General features: G+C 55.3%; 6 protein-coding genes across 6 annotated transcripts; 2 read left to right on the top strand and 4 right to left on the bottom strand.

Moving 5' to 3' along the window:
- Positions 1–286: 286 nt before the first annotated feature.
- Positions 287–1,086, bottom strand: LY79DRAFT_525835 (uncharacterized protein; the record flags this gene model as incomplete). Its single annotated transcript, XM_060555774.1, has 3 exons — positions 287–458; positions 544–857; positions 1,003–1,086. 3 exons carry the CDS (start codon positions 1,084–1,086, stop codon positions 287–289), a joined length of 570 nt encoding a protein of 189 aa, XP_060409025.1.
- Positions 1,087–5,242: 4,156 nt separating this feature from the next.
- Positions 5,243–5,975, bottom strand: LY79DRAFT_525892 (CVNH domain-containing protein; the record flags this gene model as incomplete). The annotated part of the gene is made up of 3 exons (XM_060555786.1): positions 5,243–5,484; positions 5,544–5,650; positions 5,716–5,975. The coding sequence occupies 3 exons, from the start codon at positions 5,973–5,975 to the stop codon at positions 5,243–5,245; spliced, it is 609 nt and encodes a 202-aa protein (XP_060409024.1).
- Positions 5,976–6,135: 160 nt separating this feature from the next.
- On the bottom strand, positions 6,136–7,159 carry LY79DRAFT_583709 (uncharacterized protein; the record flags this gene model as incomplete). Its single annotated transcript, XM_060560350.1, has 2 exons — positions 6,136–6,551; positions 7,027–7,159. 2 exons carry the CDS (start codon positions 7,157–7,159, stop codon positions 6,136–6,138), a joined length of 549 nt encoding a protein of 182 aa, XP_060409023.1.
- A 138-nt stretch (positions 7,160–7,297) lies between these two features.
- On the top strand, positions 7,298–8,683 carry LY79DRAFT_568746 (uncharacterized protein). The gene is made up of 2 exons (XM_060558988.1): positions 7,298–8,490; positions 8,550–8,683. Exon 1 carries the CDS (start codon positions 7,505–7,507, stop codon positions 8,381–8,383), a length of 879 nt encoding a protein of 292 aa, XP_060409022.1. The 5' UTR covers positions 7,298–7,504; the 3' UTR covers positions 8,384–8,490; positions 8,550–8,683.
- Positions 8,565–12,165, bottom strand: LY79DRAFT_568743 (glycosyl hydrolase family 3 N terminal domain-containing protein). The gene has a single exon (XM_060558987.1). The coding sequence runs from the start codon at positions 11,798–11,800 to the stop codon at positions 8,933–8,935; it is 2,868 nt and encodes a 955-aa protein (XP_060409021.1). The 5' UTR covers positions 11,801–12,165; the 3' UTR covers positions 8,565–8,932.
- Positions 12,166–14,411: 2,246 nt separating this feature from the next.
- LY79DRAFT_525837 (ABC transporter) lies at positions 14,412–17,825 on the top strand (the record flags this gene model as incomplete). Its single annotated transcript, XM_060555776.1, has 2 exons — positions 14,412–17,044; positions 17,096–17,825. 2 exons carry the CDS (start codon positions 14,412–14,414, stop codon positions 17,823–17,825), a joined length of 3,363 nt encoding a protein of 1,120 aa, XP_060409020.1.
- Between the last annotated feature and the right edge of the window lie 802 nt (positions 17,826–18,627).

The raw sequence follows: 18,627 nt of genomic DNA, 5'->3' as shown, positions 1-18,627 counted from the left end.
GGTATAATACGTTATAATGAGAAGTGAAAGTTACGCAAAAAATACCGTAGAAATATACGCCTCAAACCCACAATGACGTCCTAGATGATGAGGTGTATGCCGTTGAAATGCTGATGCCTGCGCCAAATCCCAATGCTTCATCGGCCAGATCAATGCCGCCCAAATCCGATCGCTTCCAAACGCCCGAACGCATGCTTACGCCATCGCGCTTCATCTTATTGCGCAGATACGAGTGTCTCGTTGTCGCCACCCTCGTCGTCTCTGCCTCGCCGGGATTCGAGCCCGATCAGTACCAGGTCGGGGGGATGGACCAGTGCCTGAGCATGGTCTCGACGGCCTTGTTCCATTCATACTGGAAACACGCGGCGAGCTGGGCCGCCTCTTCCTGAGAGGGCTCGCGGCCTCCCCACATTTCGGGCTTCGAGGCCTCGAGGGCGGCGTACCCAGACACCAGGTCACTATCGACGCACCGCGTGGTCAGCTTCTCTGTGCATGTGCGCAACTTGCCTTGTCCGTGTATACGGGGATGGGTGGATTGCTCACTCTTCCTGGATCTTCACCAGACACAGCCACGCCAGGTTCCAGCTCTTGTTGGAGTTGGGGTCGTTGCGCACGCGCACGTGGGCGTCGTAGAGGATGTCGCCGCACAGGGGGTAGCTCCGCGTTAGGCCGCGGAGCTCCGTCAGGAACTGGTTGCTGTTGACGTAGTAGTCCCAGGCGGAGGTCATAGGGCCTTGGAAAGCCATAGCGTCCTCTTCGTTCTCGCACGTCGCCGCCACGCGCTCGATACGGCAGAGCCCTGTTAGGGTGTTGACGCGATGTGTCTCGAGGGAGTCTATCAGTTGCTGGATCGACTGCTGTGATGGGATGTCAGTTCAAACGATCTCGAAAATGGGGCTCAGGCGAGCTGGGAGTCTCAAGGAGGCATGCGTGGAGGGGCGGAAGGAGGTGTGCCAGTGGCGCGTCTGAGGGATGTAGTACAAAGAAGAGACCGTTACTAACTTGAACCGCCCTCGGCTTCTTGCTGCTCTTGGAGCTGCGGTGACCTGACGATCCTCCCGAACGGCTGGAACGTGACGAAGACATAGCGGTTGTCGATGTACGGACAACACGAGACTCCTGGGTGAGGGATGATGGCGAGAAGGCGGCAAGGATATCTTCGAGTGTGAACTGGGTGTGTTGGTTGAGTTGGTCTCGGAGTCCAGTGAGGTTGTTGTATGTATGGGTGGAGGAAGATCTTGTGTTGAGACTAGGCACATCCATTGATATATCCTGTTTCTTGGAGTCGTATTGAGAACTCATCGTACCGTCCATCTACCCTGCGGAATCCTTGAGACTCGCAAACGATGCGATTGAGGTAGCCAGCTGAAGATTTCGGCCCGCGCAATGACGTCGGTGGACGGTTGGCAATTCGAAATAGCCGTCTGATGTCCTCAAAGGGCACCGCAGCAGAGAGACCCCGGAAAAGACGTATGACGGAGAGGCGATTATGTGCGTCTGTGGACCTTTGGATAACCGGTGAAGAGGTCAGATGGCTTGGAAGAAAGTAATACCCAGGAAGACATCCGGCAATGTCGGGTATTGAAAGAGAGGGCCGCCCGGAGTGGCGGATGCATGATCTAAATGGCCACAAGGAGAAGAGGATGACGGAATAAACGGGAGTTGGGAGATGTGGTCAACAGCGTGCAAGCCACGGGTGTTCGTGCTGAGCATCATTTACTCTGACGATACCAGTACGGTAACCCGAACCCTAGGCGGGCAGGAATCCGCATTGCGGTACCTGCGGCCGAAGCTGAGGCTGGGGCTGATGAGAGGCATCGGGAAGCAAGCCATGGCGTTCGGCATTCAAAACCTCGAAGCCGAGAATGACATCGAGCCATGGCACGGAGGTGGGGGGTTGGGCTGGGGCCAGGAACAGCCAACGGGTGGCCATCCTAACCCCGACTCCAACCCTCATCTGTCCCGGGAAACTGGCTGTGTTGAACCTCTGGTCAGTGTCGAACATCCTGGTGTGTTCGATGACTCGTTGCGCTAGGAGCTTGAGCTGCATGATCGGTGCAAGGTGATGGCTAGGACAACGAGGTTGGAGCTAGTGATTGGGCAGAACGAGATAGATGCCGGTAAAAGAAACTGCTGACAGAGCAAAACATATTTTTGTCCGGAGCCGATGACGATGGCCACCGTGATGGGCTAAACCCAGCAGTCGGGGCGGCTAAGCGGCCGGCGATGCATGCCTCTGGGAGGGGGGTGGTGGCAGGCCACGGGAGGGTTGTTCTGCAGCCCTACCGAGGAGGGGATACGGCGTACGACCGGCCATAGGCTGCTCTTGAGTACGAGACGAGGTTCCCAGGGTTCCAAGAAAGGCAACGTCAGATTTTAGTGGTGGGGCGAAGGGCGCGCCCGTGGCATGGGTTCAAAGCCCGTGGCCATCCCGGGAATCTCATTGCTCAAGCGAACGCGGCTTGCATCTTTAGAAAAGGATGCATCTAGCGGCGTTCGATGTGTGGCCGAAGAACGTACGGAGTTGAGAGGAGGCAGTGGCGCTACTGCTGACCGGCATAGGAAGTTCGCTCTGTACTCTACCGGAGGTAGACGGGGTTTGAACCACGATGCCAAGTCGATAGGGTGATTTCTGGCTAGAGGCCCTGGATAACAATGCGTCAAGTATCCGTAAGCAGAGACGATACCATTTATGGCGGTAAACGTGGTAGCGAGATGAAGTGCATCGGAGCGGACCGGAAGGAATGCCGGGGTAGATACGGAGCGGACTCACGCCTCTTGACAAACGTAGCGCCCGATGTACACCAAGCTGGCCATCTTCGGACTTAGCATCTGCCATCTGGAAACAGTATGACCATAAACGACCTCTCCGCATTAGTGATATCGAGTCTGTCTGGGCCGGACTGCGTGGAGCTCGCGCGTGGGGTGGGTGATGCCGTCCAGGACAACGGGCATCCTGGCCTGAGCCCGAGATGAGGGGACGCTTCCATAGGGCTGGATTTTGACCAGAACTTCTGAGCGCCCGGGTTGGTCCAGTCGCACATCAGCCGTTGCCCCGCATCCCAATCCCTCGTAGAGAAGAAACTGCGGCTCGTGGATCTAGCATGAATGCCTCGTGCCGAGGGTGCTTGGGATCTGGATGCCAAGAAACGCGGTCATATGATCTAGGATGGTCGCCATTTGCTTCAGACTGGCATGTCTGCGCGCTAGTTTGGCGCCTTGAGAGACTGGTGTGTGAACCGGGGCGACTGGGACCTGAGTGCCCTCCTTGTCGACATCACCTCAAGCGCCTAGGATGCTGGCCAATGATGCTAGCGGGAGATCATGTTGTCTAAGGTCTTGCCATGCTGCCGAAATCAAGGCTGAATGCAAATGTGACATCCAGCCCTACCCGAAGAGATGGATCGACGGCTTGCGGCCGCATGGAGGCGCGATCAGTCGATCATGGACCACACCACGCTCCAGAACAATGCTGACCACTTCTGGTTACACACCAACAAAAAGTCTAGGCATCGCAATGTTCGGTCATGTACCCGCTGGAAGGAAGATAGGGCGTGGGCACCCTGTGATCCGGGCAGTTCTCACTGACAGATGAGGCGCCATCTACGAAGTATGACTGCATGTGGTGCGAAGAGGAAACAACGGAGAGACCGTCAACAGCCAAGACCCACGGGGCGCTTAGACGTGAGATAAGAGAGTTTGGTTTGCTGTGTTACGCCGTGTTAGGAGTTGCAAACAACGGCAACTAAAATGGAAACAAGCGCCGCAACTGACAAAGACTGAGCCGCGGGGATTGTTTTGGTGGATAACGACTGCGCCACAGTCGTGTGTCAGATGCTCCACTGAATAGGCTCATGGCCGACCCGCCATCCAATGAACAGGACGCATCAAGGGCGGCCAGGGCAAATCTTGGAGTAGGTGGGGTGGCTTGCCCTGTGTGGCTGGTCCATGTGGCTGCTCCGCCCTCAGCTACTAGCTTCTATTATCCGGTTAGGTAGGTGCCCTATGGTAGGTACGGATACAGCGTGAAGGATTCAGGAGCGCTACTTCCTCGTTCGGGTTTCATCTTTCACGGAGGCAGCCCGCACATGCGACCTCACGCAATATCCTGCTATCTGCTGATATTGGGTTGGCTGTTTCACGAAGCAAACAGTTCCTTGCATCGGGTGCGGTGCAATTCCACCCTGTCGCTACATGCTCGCCTTCCTCGACGGACCCCAAGCCTGTTTGTTTTTCATATCTGCACGTTAATCTCCCCTCATCTGCGATTCTTTGCCGCCCGCTGTCACATTTCGACCCGCGCCGGAGCAATCCCCTCTCACGCATACCACCTCGCGCCTCATCTCACGTGCCCGTAGAGCTAATTGTCCAGACTCTTGCTGTGCACGGTTTCTGAATCCCGGAATCCGCCTACTTTGGGGCGGTCGAGCAATCCCGTCTCACCGGACACCCGGCTTATCCTGAAGTACCATCGGTTGTAGCATTCCTGTCCTGCTGCTTGCAACAGTCTTGCAACGATTCGTCATCCTCCGCGGCGTCCGGCGATATGTCAGCTGTGAACATGCTGCAGTCTGCTGTGTAAGCTATCTCGATGAATAGGCATTTACACAAAGCACCGTTTCCCAATACCGACCGCATCGTCAGACGCCGTATATCGATTGACGGCTTACGCAATCGCATGGCTGGTCACGCCGTCGCCCACCTACCCGGCCTGTGACCTTCGAATCCTGCTGCTGCCAGTAACCATCGTACATGCACACTGCATTTCAAATCCCTAGGTCGCCGCGTTACCGAGCGGCTTCCGCTTGTCTCTCACCCTTGTTGACCAAAAAACGTCCTCGGGTCACTAGGTTGCCAACACCCGCCTACAACGAGATGCCCTCACTGATGTCACTGCTCGCCCGTACAGGCTGCTTGCGCACGCGTGATCGTGCTACCGCTCCTTGGGTCACTTCATACCTATCCTTAAGCCCCCTTCGCAACGATTACGTGTGTGGTCAGCCGCCTTGAGCCACTTCTCATGCAACTTTCGCTCAGCGGCACTTGCGAATTGCCATTTCATACATTATTTACAATCCTGGCTCAAGTCACATCGTTTCCTTCAGGTACTCGCTTCCCCACTCAGTCCTTCTTCGGTGTACTTCTTGTCGGCGTACCCCTTATGTCCATATTCCCATACTTGACTCCGGTGCGCCACCATGCAATGACAAACGTATCCCCGGCCATATCTCCGACCCTTTCTCTAAGCCCTGGCTACGCCCTTCCTTCGGACCAGATCAGTCGACAGCGTCAAACCTGGAGGCAATGTCAAGTTTGCCGGCGGCATCATGGCAGCTTGCCAGATGTCACAAGGGGTGTCGACGATAGTGGGACGCCACCCGCCAGGCCACCAGTTTGCGCCCTTGCAACTCCAGCGCATCGGGTAGCAGTTCGAAATCTGACCGTGGCAGGACAGGTATCCATTCCAATTATAAACGATGTCGTCTTGAGAGGCATGAATTAGTCCAAGTCCTCGTGAGTAGGCAGCATTTGCAGCTACTTACCAACGTTGAGGGAGGACTCCTTGAAGCTTCCATCACCCTTCGCGCACTGGCAAACGATATCGCTGCCCTCTATCCTGCAGTCCTTGCAGCTTTGCCAAAAATTGCCGCTGCAATCTCTCATTAGCAAGTATCCGCCTCCAAGAGACGAGTCATTTATGAAAGGGAGTATTACTAGTATCCCTCGGCCTTGGGTTGGAGGTCACCATACACGTTGGTGATGCAGTCATTCAGATTGATGACGGTGAACGTCACGGTGCTGCAGACCTTGTCGTTGCAGTAAGTCGTGATGGATCCGTCGCCGCGCAAGGTAAACTCTGGGCCGTCACCCATGAACCCGCAGCCGTCACTTAGAAAGCCGGCCTCGCTGACCTTGGCGGCGCCGAGAACAAGCAAAACGCCTTTAAGAGATGCAATAGAAAGAAACCTGACCATTGTGGAATATATCAAGTGTGGAATGTGTCACCCTCTGTAAGACATACGCCGCATGAAGTAGGCAAGGAGAAACGGGATTAAATACCTCGCCCAAAGGAGCTGTTCATTTCAAACAGTACATCTTCTGATGGAAAGAGGGCTGCGGCGAGATGGAAAGTGCTCAACAAAGGCAAATGATGAATGCAGCAAACAATGGTTGATGGTGTACAGCAGCGTGCTTGCCATGAGCCAAGGCTCGCCATCGCGTGACAATGACAAGCCAGAACACTACTCGCATGGGCCCGTTGGCCTTTCTGGTCACAAGCTTAATCAACAGTATAATGTTGAACGCTGGGCCACGGCCGGCGGCATCTCTCAGGCCCTGGAGCCAATCGACCTGCAACTTGATAGCCTTTGCGTCAGGCAGTCTGTTTGCGTTGTTGATATATTTGAGACGCGTGGTATCAGGGCCGAGATGTTGTTGATTAAGTTTTACCAAACGTTTACGTGGACATCGTTGGTCTATTGTTGTCTTCAAGCTCTCCGGGGCAAAGAACGGAGCGGGTATAGACGACAAACATAAACCCCGAATCCGACCTATCAACACTACCAGCAGAGGCCTGTATTACTTCAAAACAGATCTCCCACCACTTGTGCCACCGCCTTTCCTCCTTTGGACTTCCGCCTCAGCTCCCTTCGAGTGATATCAGTCCTCGCCTAGAAGATGTCGAAAGACAACCATGAAGACCATGTCGCCATCCTTGACGTCTATGATGTTGTAACCGTCCCATTTCTGACATGGATACTACTCATCACAACCTCTGTGAGATGTCGTAAACTGCCAGTTCACTGTGTGATTGCCCAGTCTACCTAATACCCGCAACAGACGCTGCATCGATTGGTATAAAGGGCCTTGCTATCAAGTGATTGACCCTAAATAGAGACTGGCGAAGCATGTTCCAAACGACACTTGGTAAAGAGACTGTGCTACTGGTTTCAACGCTTGTCAACTCCAACATCTATAAATGCCGATAGCAACAGCTGCGTGCTAGCCACGAAATGAGGACCATACCTGAGTGGCATTGCAAGACATGGAGGGTGACCTCTGTGTCGTGCAACATGCAGGGGACGAGGTTCAAAGAGACCTTCAAGAACCTGCATCTTGTTATTCCTTGGAGTCGGTGAAGTTTGCTTTTGCCTTGCATGATACACAATCTGAACCTCCACTGATCTGACTTTCATTCTCCACTAACATTTTCTTAAAGGCAGGTAGGAATGACCGTTTATAAATACGTCAATTGCCACCCTGGCCATATGCTCACTACCTAGGTAACTACCTACCCAGGTAAGGTACAGGTGAAAGCAAGGCCCATACCCCTTCACTCCCTTCGCTCCTGCTAATCTGGGAAATCTTTATCATACTCACCTGCCACCTTAAGGTGAAGCTTCTTTAGCCCAACAGCGCAATCACAAAGAAAGAAATACCGTGGGATCCTTCCTTCTTTTAATCACTAGTATACTACAAATTCAACACAACGAGGTCCGTCAAGATGAAGATACTTGTCGCCATAGGTGTCCCATTAGGCCTCGTTACCACTCACGCCAACGCGCAGCTTCACTCAACCACCACAGCCCTGACTGCCGCCTCATGGAAACCCATCAAAGCTATTGCCACCACGATTCCCGACGAATCGTTCCTCTCTGTACTTCCTGCTACCTTCCACACTGTCACCTTTCCCGCCCAACAAGGGTCTATCGACACTCTCCCCACCACCTTTGTCCCCCATGCGGTCTCTAAAAATATAATCAACAGCCGAGCCAGACCCCTCGCCAAGAGCCTCGAAGGCGATGGCTCCTACAAGCAGGGTTCCGAGGACGAAGATGGGCCCAAAGACCCCGAAGAGGAGAAGGGCCACCTTGGCCTCCCCACGCGCGCCCATGCCGCTGAACCCTCCTCCGCCCTTACCGGACACCGTCCCAACGCTCGCTCCCTCTCCGGCAAGAAGGATGCCGGGGGCTTTTTGAAGACCTGCGCCCCCAACTGGGTCGTCTGGGAGCTTAATAGTGCCATCTGGGCCCATTGCCGCGGCAGTGGCGGACGCCGAGGAAAACTCTTTTGGTCTCGTATCGGCTTGGACCACATGCTCGGCAACGAGCGCGGCCAGCTGGCCTACCGGCGAAACGGCTCCTTCTCCTCGACTTGCATCGATTGCAAACGCTGGGGCACAGCTCACCTCGCGTGCAGGTGCCTGGATGGACGGGGCGACTTCCAGGCCACGAGCATCAACCTCGGTAAGTTTTCCTACCCTTTGGCGGGAAGGAGTCCAACTTACGGGTTTGTAGACAAGTATATCGGTAACTTTGACGGCCTCCTTTGCTCGGAGTATGAGTGCGGTGCCCGCGAGGCTCCGCCTTCCAATGGAAACTGAAGCTCCCCTCGCCTTTAGTCGGAGCTTGGCGTAGGGATCTTCATCTGATTGACAGCAAGATATCTCTTGGGAAGAGGGTCTAGGACTAGAGCAGATGCGAGGGAAAACTAACGCTTTTAACGACCATATAAAAGGGACGAGTGACACCGACGGACATAGAACGTACTTGAACAGTTGTATTTTATCATCAAGCAGTGCGTTTAGGGGGCAATTCATGTAGTTGAAAGTGGCTTGTTTCTTCTATCTATTGTGCTATAATCCACGTTCCTTAAATATTGCCTCGCTTGGTGGATTCCGCCGCGAGTATCCATATTCAGGAGCGAGGGTCGGATTAATAAGCGACGTCGTTCCGGAAAGCGGTGTCGGTCGGCAATATCCTGCGTGACATATTTACATTTACACCCACGAGAATGCGTGACCACGCTCGCCGCACTCGCGACCCTTTACGTGAGCGGCGTTCAACAAATGAATCCTGTGACCTTCACTACCTATATTTTCCCATTACTGAGCGCCGATAACCTTCCCAACTATCGAACCCAGAAAAGCAGACTACCAGCTGCCAACTCTGGAAAGCTGCCTCGAACTCTCGCCGACGAGAAACGAGTACTCCCCAGACGTGACCATGACCCAATTCTGGCGGTGGACATCCCAGTAGCTGAGGTCGCGGCGCGTCAGGTTGAACGTCACAGTCTTCTTCTCGCCCTTTTCCAGGTTGAACTTGTCGAATCCACGGAGCACCTTGACGGGAAAGTCCACACCGGGGACATCCTTCGGGTAGGTGAGGTACAACTGGGGCACGACCTTGCCGGCGACGGCACCGGTGTTGGTTACATCCGCTTTGACGGTGACGTATGTCTCCCACAGATCCGGGTTTCCGCCCTCCTCGCCACCGGCTTCCGAGAGGGGTTGTTCCACGTCGTAGCCCTCTGGGTAGGGGTACGGCTCCGTCGAGATGTCGTCCACGGTGTCCAGGTACGGGTAGACATATTTCTCAAGCTTCCGGAAGCCCTCGGGGAACAACGCCTCCTTCTTGTCGGGTATCTTGTCGCTGAATTTCGGCGGTTCGGCAGCCGGCGGCGGGCGGGCCGCTGGGAGTGGGCTCTTGGGCTTGACACCCTCGACAACAACGTTGGAGAAGTCAAAAGTTGTGTATGACAAGCCAAACCCAAACTCGAAGCGAGGCTCAATCTCCTGCTTGTCAAAGTGGCGGTAGTCGATGTACAACCCCTCGGAGAAGTCTTGCTGAGGCACAACACCGTTGGGCAGATACAGAATCTGCCCGGCCGGTCCAAAGTCCTTCAACGATTTGGGAATCGTGTACGGCAGCTTGCCGCTGGGGTTCACATCGCCGAGGATGACATCCGCGAGAGCGTTCCCACTCTCTTGTCCGGGCAGATTCGCATAGAGCACCGCCTTGACGCCAGGGTGCTCGATCCATCGCTCCATCTCGACGGGTCCAACCGAGTGAATGACTACGATAGTATCACCACCAACCGGGTTGCCATCGCCCTTGCCGCAGTTATCGGCGACCTGGAGAATGAGGTCGTCTCCGCCCTTTTGTAGCTTGAGGTCGTTTCGGTCTCCGCTGATGCCGCCCCAAGACAAGAAGCCCTCACCCGAGTCCGCGTTGGCGAAAACGATGCAGACATCCTGGTCATGCAAGATGGATGGGTCCTTCTTGAACGGGGGCGAGTTGGTGAGAAACTCGGACAGCTCAACCTTTTCAGACTTGAAGGCCTTCTTCAGGGCCTCCACTGGAGCTACGAGGTAGGGAAACTCAACTGCGCCGCTGCCCCATCCGGAGCCGAGCGTGCCCTGGTTGCAACCGCGGTCCTTGCAGTAATTGGGTCCGTTGCCGGGGCCGGCGTCCTCGCCATAGATTCCAATCTTCAGCTTCCCTTCGTGGCGCTTGCGCTTGGCATCAATGAAGCCGTCTCTACTGATAGGCAGAACGTTCTCATTCTTGAGCAAGACTGTGCCCTCAGCAGCGACACGGCGCGCCACGTCCGAGTGATCACTCTGCACGTTGACGTACTTGTTGACCTCAAACTCCTCCTGAGGAGTTTTGCTGCCAGGAGCCAGCGTTCCCATCTTGTCGTCGGTCCACGAGGAAAAGTTGGGGAGCTCGTTCGGGAACAGTTTCTTGTCGTCCTGTCCCAGCTGATACCACGAGGCAACGATGCGTACAACCATGTCATCCAGTCTGTCGACGGGGACGGATCCGTTCAAGACGGCCTTGGTGAGCTCGGGGCCCCAGAGAGACTTACCGTCCGACCAAAACAGTCCATCGCCGGGCATGGTCATGTCCAGTCCGGCCAAAGCGCTATCAACACCCGAACGCTGCGCGAGCCAGTCACTCATGACGAATCCTTGAAAACCCATTTCGTCCTTCAGAATGCCGTTGAGAAGCTTGGAATTGCCGCACGCGTACGAGTTATTGACCATGTTATAACTACACATGACGCTCGCGACGCCTGCTTTCACGGCATCGAGAAATGGCCACGCGTAAAGCTCATGCATAGCCCGGTCCCCAACGTTGCTCGAAATGGCGTTGGGTAGACCCCATTCCCAACTCTGACGGAAGTGCTCTTGTTCGTTTGCCACAAAGTGCTTGATGGTCGCCATAACGCCCTGCTCCTGGATGCCTTTGATCGTCTCGGCAGCAGCGATGCCTTGTAAGTACGGGTCGGCGGCAAATCCTTCCCAGTTGCGACCACCAGCCGGCAAGCGGCCAAGAGGGCCGATGCAAGGCCCCAGGAGCACATTGATTCCCTTGCCCCGCGCCTCTTGTCCGTGTGCTTTGCCTCGCTCGTACATCAACTCACGGTTCCAGGTAGCGCCAACAGTGACGCCAGCAGGGAAGGCAGTTGCATTGTCAGCAAACCGGATGCCGAGCGGCCCGTCCTGCAATTGGAGCTGGGGGAAACCAACGTGAACGGCGGGACCAGTCGTACCGACTGCGAGACCCATCATCCAGCCGGTTCCAGTGGTGATATTGACCTTCTCCGGGAGCGTCATCTTGGAAACCATCTCGCCGGCAATTTTGTAGCTCTTGGCCCAGTTCTTGGATATACCACCCTTCGGAGTCGGGTACCAGGGCGGCGACTGGCCAGTGGGCGGAGCGCTCTTGAACTTGCTGTACATGACGGCACCTCCGGCGCTGATGATGATCCACATGATGACAGCGAGGGCGGTGACGAGTAGGCATAATCGTGAGCGTCCATGACAGGCCCTCTTGAATGTCGCGAGACAGCCGGGAAGCCTGGTGGAAAGGAAAGCGGGTTTCGGGAACGACGATTCCTCTTTCTGGTCATTTCGTGGTAGGTAGTCGGTGACATCAATGTCGGAGCCGTCTTCAGAGTCTCTGTCGTAGGAGCCACGGGACTTATCGAGGAGACTCTGATTGCTGGGGTCCATGATGGGCAAATATGAGGTTTCGTGGGAGGTTTATTGAGTGTAGATATGGAAGCTTCGCGCTAACGGGGGGTGGAAGCCACACGCTTGGAGTGCGAGAAAAACAGTGATTTCCGTGTCAACCAAGCACACCAGGAAGGTCTAGCGGCCAATTCTGACAGCACAGTTCGATGTCGCCAAGCGAACCATCGCTCAATGAGCGTCTAGACCGCGTACTTGGGTGGACCGATCCGGTTATCGCCGGCGTGGAATGGCAATTGGGGTGTGATGCTGGTATACACAGCGAGTCTTGTTGGGCAAGTTAGTATTAAATGATGGATGACTAGTCAAATTGTGGTGGAAGAAAGTGTGTCAAAACAACCTAGAGGATGATGGGGTGTAGGACGGGGTGCTGGGTCTGTTCTCCCAGTACACTAGGTAGGTTTCGACTTGCAGCTCGGCCTGCGGCTTGTCCCATTTAGCGATGACGCCCACGGGGGACCGTCTCAACGTGGGGCGATGCTCCCCCCACTGCTGTTTCAACATCGAAGCTCTCTGCTCCAGGCACGTGCGAGTGATGTCCTTCTAAGAGTTTAGCGGCCTACCCCGCTGATTGGTGCGGGACGTCGGGAGCACGGGCCTACTGTCCCCTAAAACAGCCAGAGCCTGGCTAGTAGTAGCCTGGCACAATTGGATGGATTGAAAGCATGCCGAATTCCCAAGTTTCGCTCGCATCGCCATTCCAGTCCCAGCCAACCCACGCGCGTCCCTCCAGCGCTCCCGAAGATCTCCCGCCTCTCGGTTGCTCGTGTCCCGTGCTGCTGCAGGCCATGCACGCTGAGCAAGGGAGTGCGAGTACCTACGGGGTAGATGTGATGTTCTCCACGAGTATTGCCAGAATTACACATCGTCAACAGACATTCGACGAGACGGAACGAAAATTTTTAAATAGAAGAGAACATTTTTGAAGGGGGGGGAGGAATTCGCCAACCCCATTCTCGCTCGTCTTTCTCATACCGTGGGGAAAAGACACGCCGTCACATATATATAGTCATGATGGATGGCACATGCTGGAAATGGTACACCCGCAACGCCCATACCAAACCAACACGGAGTCAGTAGCAGGTTCACGGATTGACCCTGACGGGTCACGACATTCCAGAAAATATTTGAGCCCCAAAAGAGCGAGCGCCCACGAGGGTTTCCCTATCCGTCCGATTGTCCTTCTCTGCAAACTTTACTTTCATGCCAGTATCATGCACTACTTGGACCGCCTCGCGTGACGGACATCACGATGCTGCATTGCACCTCTCGACCCCCAACCATGTGCAACAAGTACATGGCTGTATGGCGACGACGAGTTTCGTTGGATATTTCATCAAATCCACAAGATGGGCTTGCACGGCTCAGTCGCTGTATCGACCCTCAAGGATTGTCAACAACCTTCAGTTTAAGTACCCTTGCCACATGTAGCAGGTTCCTTGTCGAGATTTCGAGAGGCCTGGCAAAATACTTCTAAGCCGACGGGTATTCATACCTTGACCCAATTGTCAGTAGCCCTGCGTATTGCTAGGTCGTTAAGCCATGGCTGTTTTTATCGCTAGAGGAAAGGGGGCATGCGACAATGAAAGGAATAGAAAGCCCGCCAGTCACAGTGAATGTTGAGACCAGAGGATGCCGAATACTTGGCGAAAAGGAACGCAGAAGCAGGAGGAACACATGCTACTTGATGGTCGAGAGAGTTCAAGCTGACGGTTCTCCACTCGGTTGATCCAGCCAACAAGTATTCGAGATCCGGTAGCTAATTACTTGCCAGAAGGACGGATTTGATCTACTAATGTTCGAGACGAAACGACGGCCAGGAGACTGAGCGATCAACCTACCATAGATTTCCGGTCTACGCCGAGACGGAGGGACACTATCGCATGGTGGGCCGCGCTTCTCCTATAGGACACCCGCGACCGGAATAATTCTCTGGTCCGGAAACAGCCTGCCTATCCAGAATGCCGGAAACTGCTGTTGCCTATGCGTGTAGATCTTGCTGTTGCCGAGTTACCTGCGAGCAAAGGGACAGACAGCGTCGTTGGATTGGTAATTCGGGCATCAAGAGCCCTTCCCAGCGGAGCGAAAAAGACGGGGTACGGAGCCCCGGGGTACGTACCACTACAGATACATGAGGCGAGTATGGAGAGGGCCGGGTGCTCTAACCAATGAGACGCTCACGATAGGGGACATGCAACCCTGGGATAAGTCCCTTAGTGCGTACCGCAGCAAAAAAATTTCACATGGGCCAAGGATGCGATTCTGCTGGTGGATAACAGGGACAAAGAGAGAGGGGGAGGGGGGAAAATCGCGCCCGGACATACCCAATCTACCCAAGGTGGGAAAAGAAAAAAAAAAATTGTGTTGCTACGGGGAAACTTTGGTGCTGACGCTCTTCTCTCTTTCTCACACACACACACTCCCGCACAACTCGGAGTCCAAGAGAGAGGACAGACGAGCGCTTTTCTACCCTCTTCCTCCTTCGAAATAGCAGAAGCGAGGTCCTCTTTCCCTCGTCCCCCCTTTTTTCCTTCTTCTCTCCTTTTCTCTCTCTCTCCCTCTCTCATTATACAGAGTGTTGGCCGCCGCATCTATGCCTCACCCTGTAACCCCGCCCTTATCGCAGCAAGAACAGCAAGCGACGATGACCGTCGTGGCCAAGGGCGATGCCCCTCCCCCGCCATCCCAGGAGGACGTTTCCGCCTTCCTGAACTCGATCTTCACAGCCACCACCTCCGCCGCCTCGGTCGATGCCGCATACGGTCTTTGCGAAGTTCTGAATAACACGGTCGGACACGCTGGTCTGCACCAGTATGGAATCCTCGCCGAGGTCAAGAAGGCCGCTGCCAACAAGAAGTCCGCCCAGTTGCGCGAGTCTGCCCAGAACCTGCTCGGCGCGCTCTTTGAACGTCTGCCCCCCAAGTCGCCTCTGAGCGAGGTCGCCTTCCTGCTCCAGGATGGCGGCATGGTTCCCTGCGCCCTCGATGCGCTCGCTGACAAGGGCTCCGTCGTTCGCGAGTCCGCCCAATACGCGCTGGACGCTCTCTTCAACAACCTGAGCCCCGAGGCTCTTGTCGTCGGCCTCCTCCCCGTCCTGCACACCTATCTCGCCAAAAAGACCGGAAAGTGGCAAGGCACCGCTGCCGCCCTCCTCCTTCTCCAGAAGATTGCCGATAAAGCCAAGCAGACGGTCGGCTCCACCCAGGAGCAGGCCGAAGAGCAGGACGTCCTCCGCGAGTCCATGGGTACCAAGCTGGCCGGTCTCATCCCCCTCGTCGAAGGCGGCATGCACGACCTCAAGTCTGAGGTCGAGAAGCAGGCTGTCTTGACCATGACCGCCCTCACTGGCCTCATGTCCAACGACGATGTCGCTCCTCGCATTCCCCTCCTAGTCGAAACCATGCACCACCCCTCCACCGAGACCCTGCGCAAGGCTATCCACGCCCTGTCCATGACGACCTTTGTCGCTGTCGTCACCTCTCCTGTCCTTGCTCTCCTGACTCCCCTGTTGGAGCGTTCCCTCAACACCCCCACCACCGCCCAGGAGGTGCTCCGTCAAACCGTTGTTGTCGTAGAGAACTTGACAAAGCTGGTCCATGACCCCATCGAGGCCAGAACATTCCTGCCCAAGCTGCAGCCCGGTGTCAAGGGTGTCTACGACCGCGCCTCCCTTCCTGAGGTCCGAGAGCTGGCCAAGAGAGCCCTCGACGTCATCGAGAAGGCCATGGGCGACGACAAGGATGTTATCGAGCGTGTTTCCGGCGACGACGTTGGCAAGATCCTCGATGCCGAGATCAAGAAGAACGGCGGCCTGGCTGACGCCGATGCCTTCAAGCTGGCCCGTCCTTACATCACCGAGCAGGTTGCTGAGGATGTCAACCACCGTTTCGTGCAGCGCATCTCTGGCAGAATCGCACCTTATCTGCAGGCACTACTAAAGAACCCCGGTGCCAACACTGCCGTCGCCGAGGGTGTTCAGGAGCACTACGTTGAGGAGGATGCGCGCAAATACGGTGTTCCCGAGAAGGAGGACGATGGCGAGACCGAGATCGTCAATGCGCACTTCTCCTTGGCCTACGGTGGCATGCTGCTGCTGTCCCACGCCAACCTTAGACTGCTCAAGGGCCACCGTTACGGTCTTTGCGGTCGCAACGGTGCCGGCAAGTCCACGCTGATGCGCAGCATTGCCAACGGCAAGCTGGAGGGTTTCCCCCCTCAGGACGTCCTCCGCACCATCTACGTCGAGCACAACCAGGGCGAGGATGCCGACATTAGCATTCTGGATTTTGTCCTAAAGGACTCTGAGATCGCTGCCCGTGGTCGTGAGAAGGTCATCGAGGTTCTCGCCGAGTTCGGTTTTACCGACGGCCCTGACGGACGCCAGTCCCACAAGGTCGGCTCTCTGTCTGGTGGATGGAAGATGAAGTTGGCTTTGGCCCGTGCCATGCTCAAGGGCGCCGACGTCCTGCTGCTTGACGAACCTACTAACCACTTGGATGTTGCCAACATTGCCTGGCTCGAGACCTACCTCAAGACCCACCCCGAGATTACCAGCTTGATCGTTTCCCACGACTCCGGTTTCCTCGACAACGTCACTACCGACATCTACCACTACGAGCCCAACAAGAAGCTCGCGTGCTACAAGGGCAACCTGGCCAATTTTGTCAAGCTCCGCCCCGAGGCCAAGAGCTACTACACGCTTTCTGCTTCCCAGGTCCAGTTCAAGTTCCCGCCCCCGGGTATCTTGACCGGTGTCAAGTCTCTGACCCGTGCCATCATCCGCATGACCAACGTCTCCTACCAGTACCCCAAGGCCCCAAAGCCTTCTTTGAGCGATGTCACCTGCCAGCTTACTCTGTCATCCAGAGTGGCCATTATCGGCCCCAACGGTGCCGGCAAGTCTACTCTCATCAAGATTCTCACTGGCGAGGTTATTCCTACCACCGGAAAGGTAGAGAAGCACCCCAACCTGCGTATTGGTTACATCAAGCAGCACGCTCTCGAGCACGTTGAAATGCATCTCGAGAAGACGCCCAACCAGTACCTCCAGTGGCGTTACGCCAACGGTGACGATCGCGAGGTCCACATGAAACAGACCCGCATGCTTTCCGAGAAGGATCGTGAGCAGATGGACAAGCTCATTGACCTCAAGGATGGAAAGTCTCCCCGCCAGATCGAGGCCGTTGTTGGTCGTCAGAAGTACAAGAAGACCTTCCAATACGAAGTGTAAGCAACGGCCCTTCAAGCTGATAATGAAGATGGACTAACACAATGAAGCAAATGGCGTGGCTACCTCCCCAAGTACAACACCCAGGTCTCCCGTGAGACGATGATCGAGTGGGGTTTCTCTAAGCTCATCCAAGAGTTCGACGACCACGAGGCTTCTCGTGAGGGTCTCGGTTACCGTGAGCTCCAGCCCACCGTCATTTCTAAACACTTTGAGGACCTCGGCTTGGACCCCGAAATCGCCAACCACAACGAGATCGGCTCGCTGTCTGGTGGCCAGAAGGTCAAGGTCGTCATCGCCGGTGCCATGTGGAACAACCCTCATTTGCTGGTGCTCGACGAGCCTACTAACTTCTTGGACCGTGACTCCCTCGGCGGTCTTGCCGTCGCCATCCGCGAGTTCAAGGGCGGTGTCATCCTCATTTCCCATAACGAGGAATTCGTCGGCGCTCTGTGCTCCGAGCAGTGGCACGTCAATGACGGCCGCGTTGCCCTCCGCGGGAACGCCGCCATCAACCTCGGCTCGTTTGAGGACAGCAGCGCACCGGGCAGCGCCATCGCCTCCACGGCGGTGTCCAGCGTCGCCAACAGCGTTGCCAACAGCGCCGTCAACTCGGGCGCCGAGGACAACTCGGAGATGAAGTTCCGTGCCCGCAAGAAGAAGAAGAAGACCAAGAAGGAGCTCAAGGAGCAGGAGGTCCGCCGTCGCCTCCGACACATTGAGTGGCTCAACAGCCCCAAGGGAACCCCCCATCCTCCTGACACGGATGACGAGGAGTAAACGAAGTCATGATTGACGATAATACGACCGCTTCTTCATTAGGTTTTGTCTTTTTTTTGTGTGTGGAAAGAAGTGGCTGATCGGCCTCGGTCGACCTCTGAATAAAAAGTTGGGATTTTGCTTTTCACATATATCTTGGGAATAGAGAGATAGATACCGAGGCGGCACCCGCTAAAGCGCATTCGGGTTTGCCACCACCAGACACGGCCAAAGGGGAGGCCCGTAGAGAAGAGAGGGGCTTACCTCGTGTTTGGAACGGGATTAGAACGGCGTTCTGCATATAGACGGGATGGGAATCGGGCGGTACATTTCTTCTTCATGGTTTCCTGTTGTGTTGTTATTTCCGAATCCGAGATTGTCACCACGGGCATGACGAGACAGAGACGCCCCCCCTAGACAGCTATTCTGAACGATGGAGCGGCTTTGATCCGATCACTCAGAGCTTTTCTTGCCTCCCTCGCGTCCTTTCATTGGTTTTTGTGCCGGTGTGCCTGGTCTCGTGACATTTTGTGTATCGGAGGGAATTGCTGCTTCCTACTTGACTTTCTCTCTGGACTCGGGAACCCGACTCACTCACTGGCTTGACCCAACCAGCTCCACTTGTCCGCGTCCTGCCTGCTTTGGCGCTTACCACAGGTCCGCACTGGCAACATTCGACGTACAGTAAGCAAATGAAGAAGGGGTTCCGTTGACTGAATATCAATCTCATCTAAAATTTTGTGATATTGGGATTATATGCCAATGTTCGAGCGTTTGCCCATCGTGAAAAAGCGTCATCTACTTCGTACCCCTTTGTTCCGTG

This window comes from Colletotrichum navitas (assembly GCF_030913465.1).
Source record: "Colletotrichum navitas strain CBS 125086 chromosome Unknown LY79scaffold_93, whole genome shotgun sequence".
Taxonomy (NCBI): domain Eukaryota; kingdom Fungi; phylum Ascomycota; class Sordariomycetes; order Glomerellales; family Glomerellaceae; genus Colletotrichum; species Colletotrichum navitas.
This window is presented reverse-complemented; position numbering and strand designations above follow the sequence as displayed.

Coding starts and splice junctions, on each gene's coding strand:
- LY79DRAFT_568746 (XM_060558988.1), top strand. CDS start 7,505: ATGAAGATACTTGTCGCCATAGGTGTCCCATTAGGCCTCGTTACCACT.
- LY79DRAFT_568743 (XM_060558987.1), bottom strand. CDS start 11,800: ATGGACCCCAGCAATCAGAGTCTCCTCGATAAGTCCCGTGGCTCCTAC.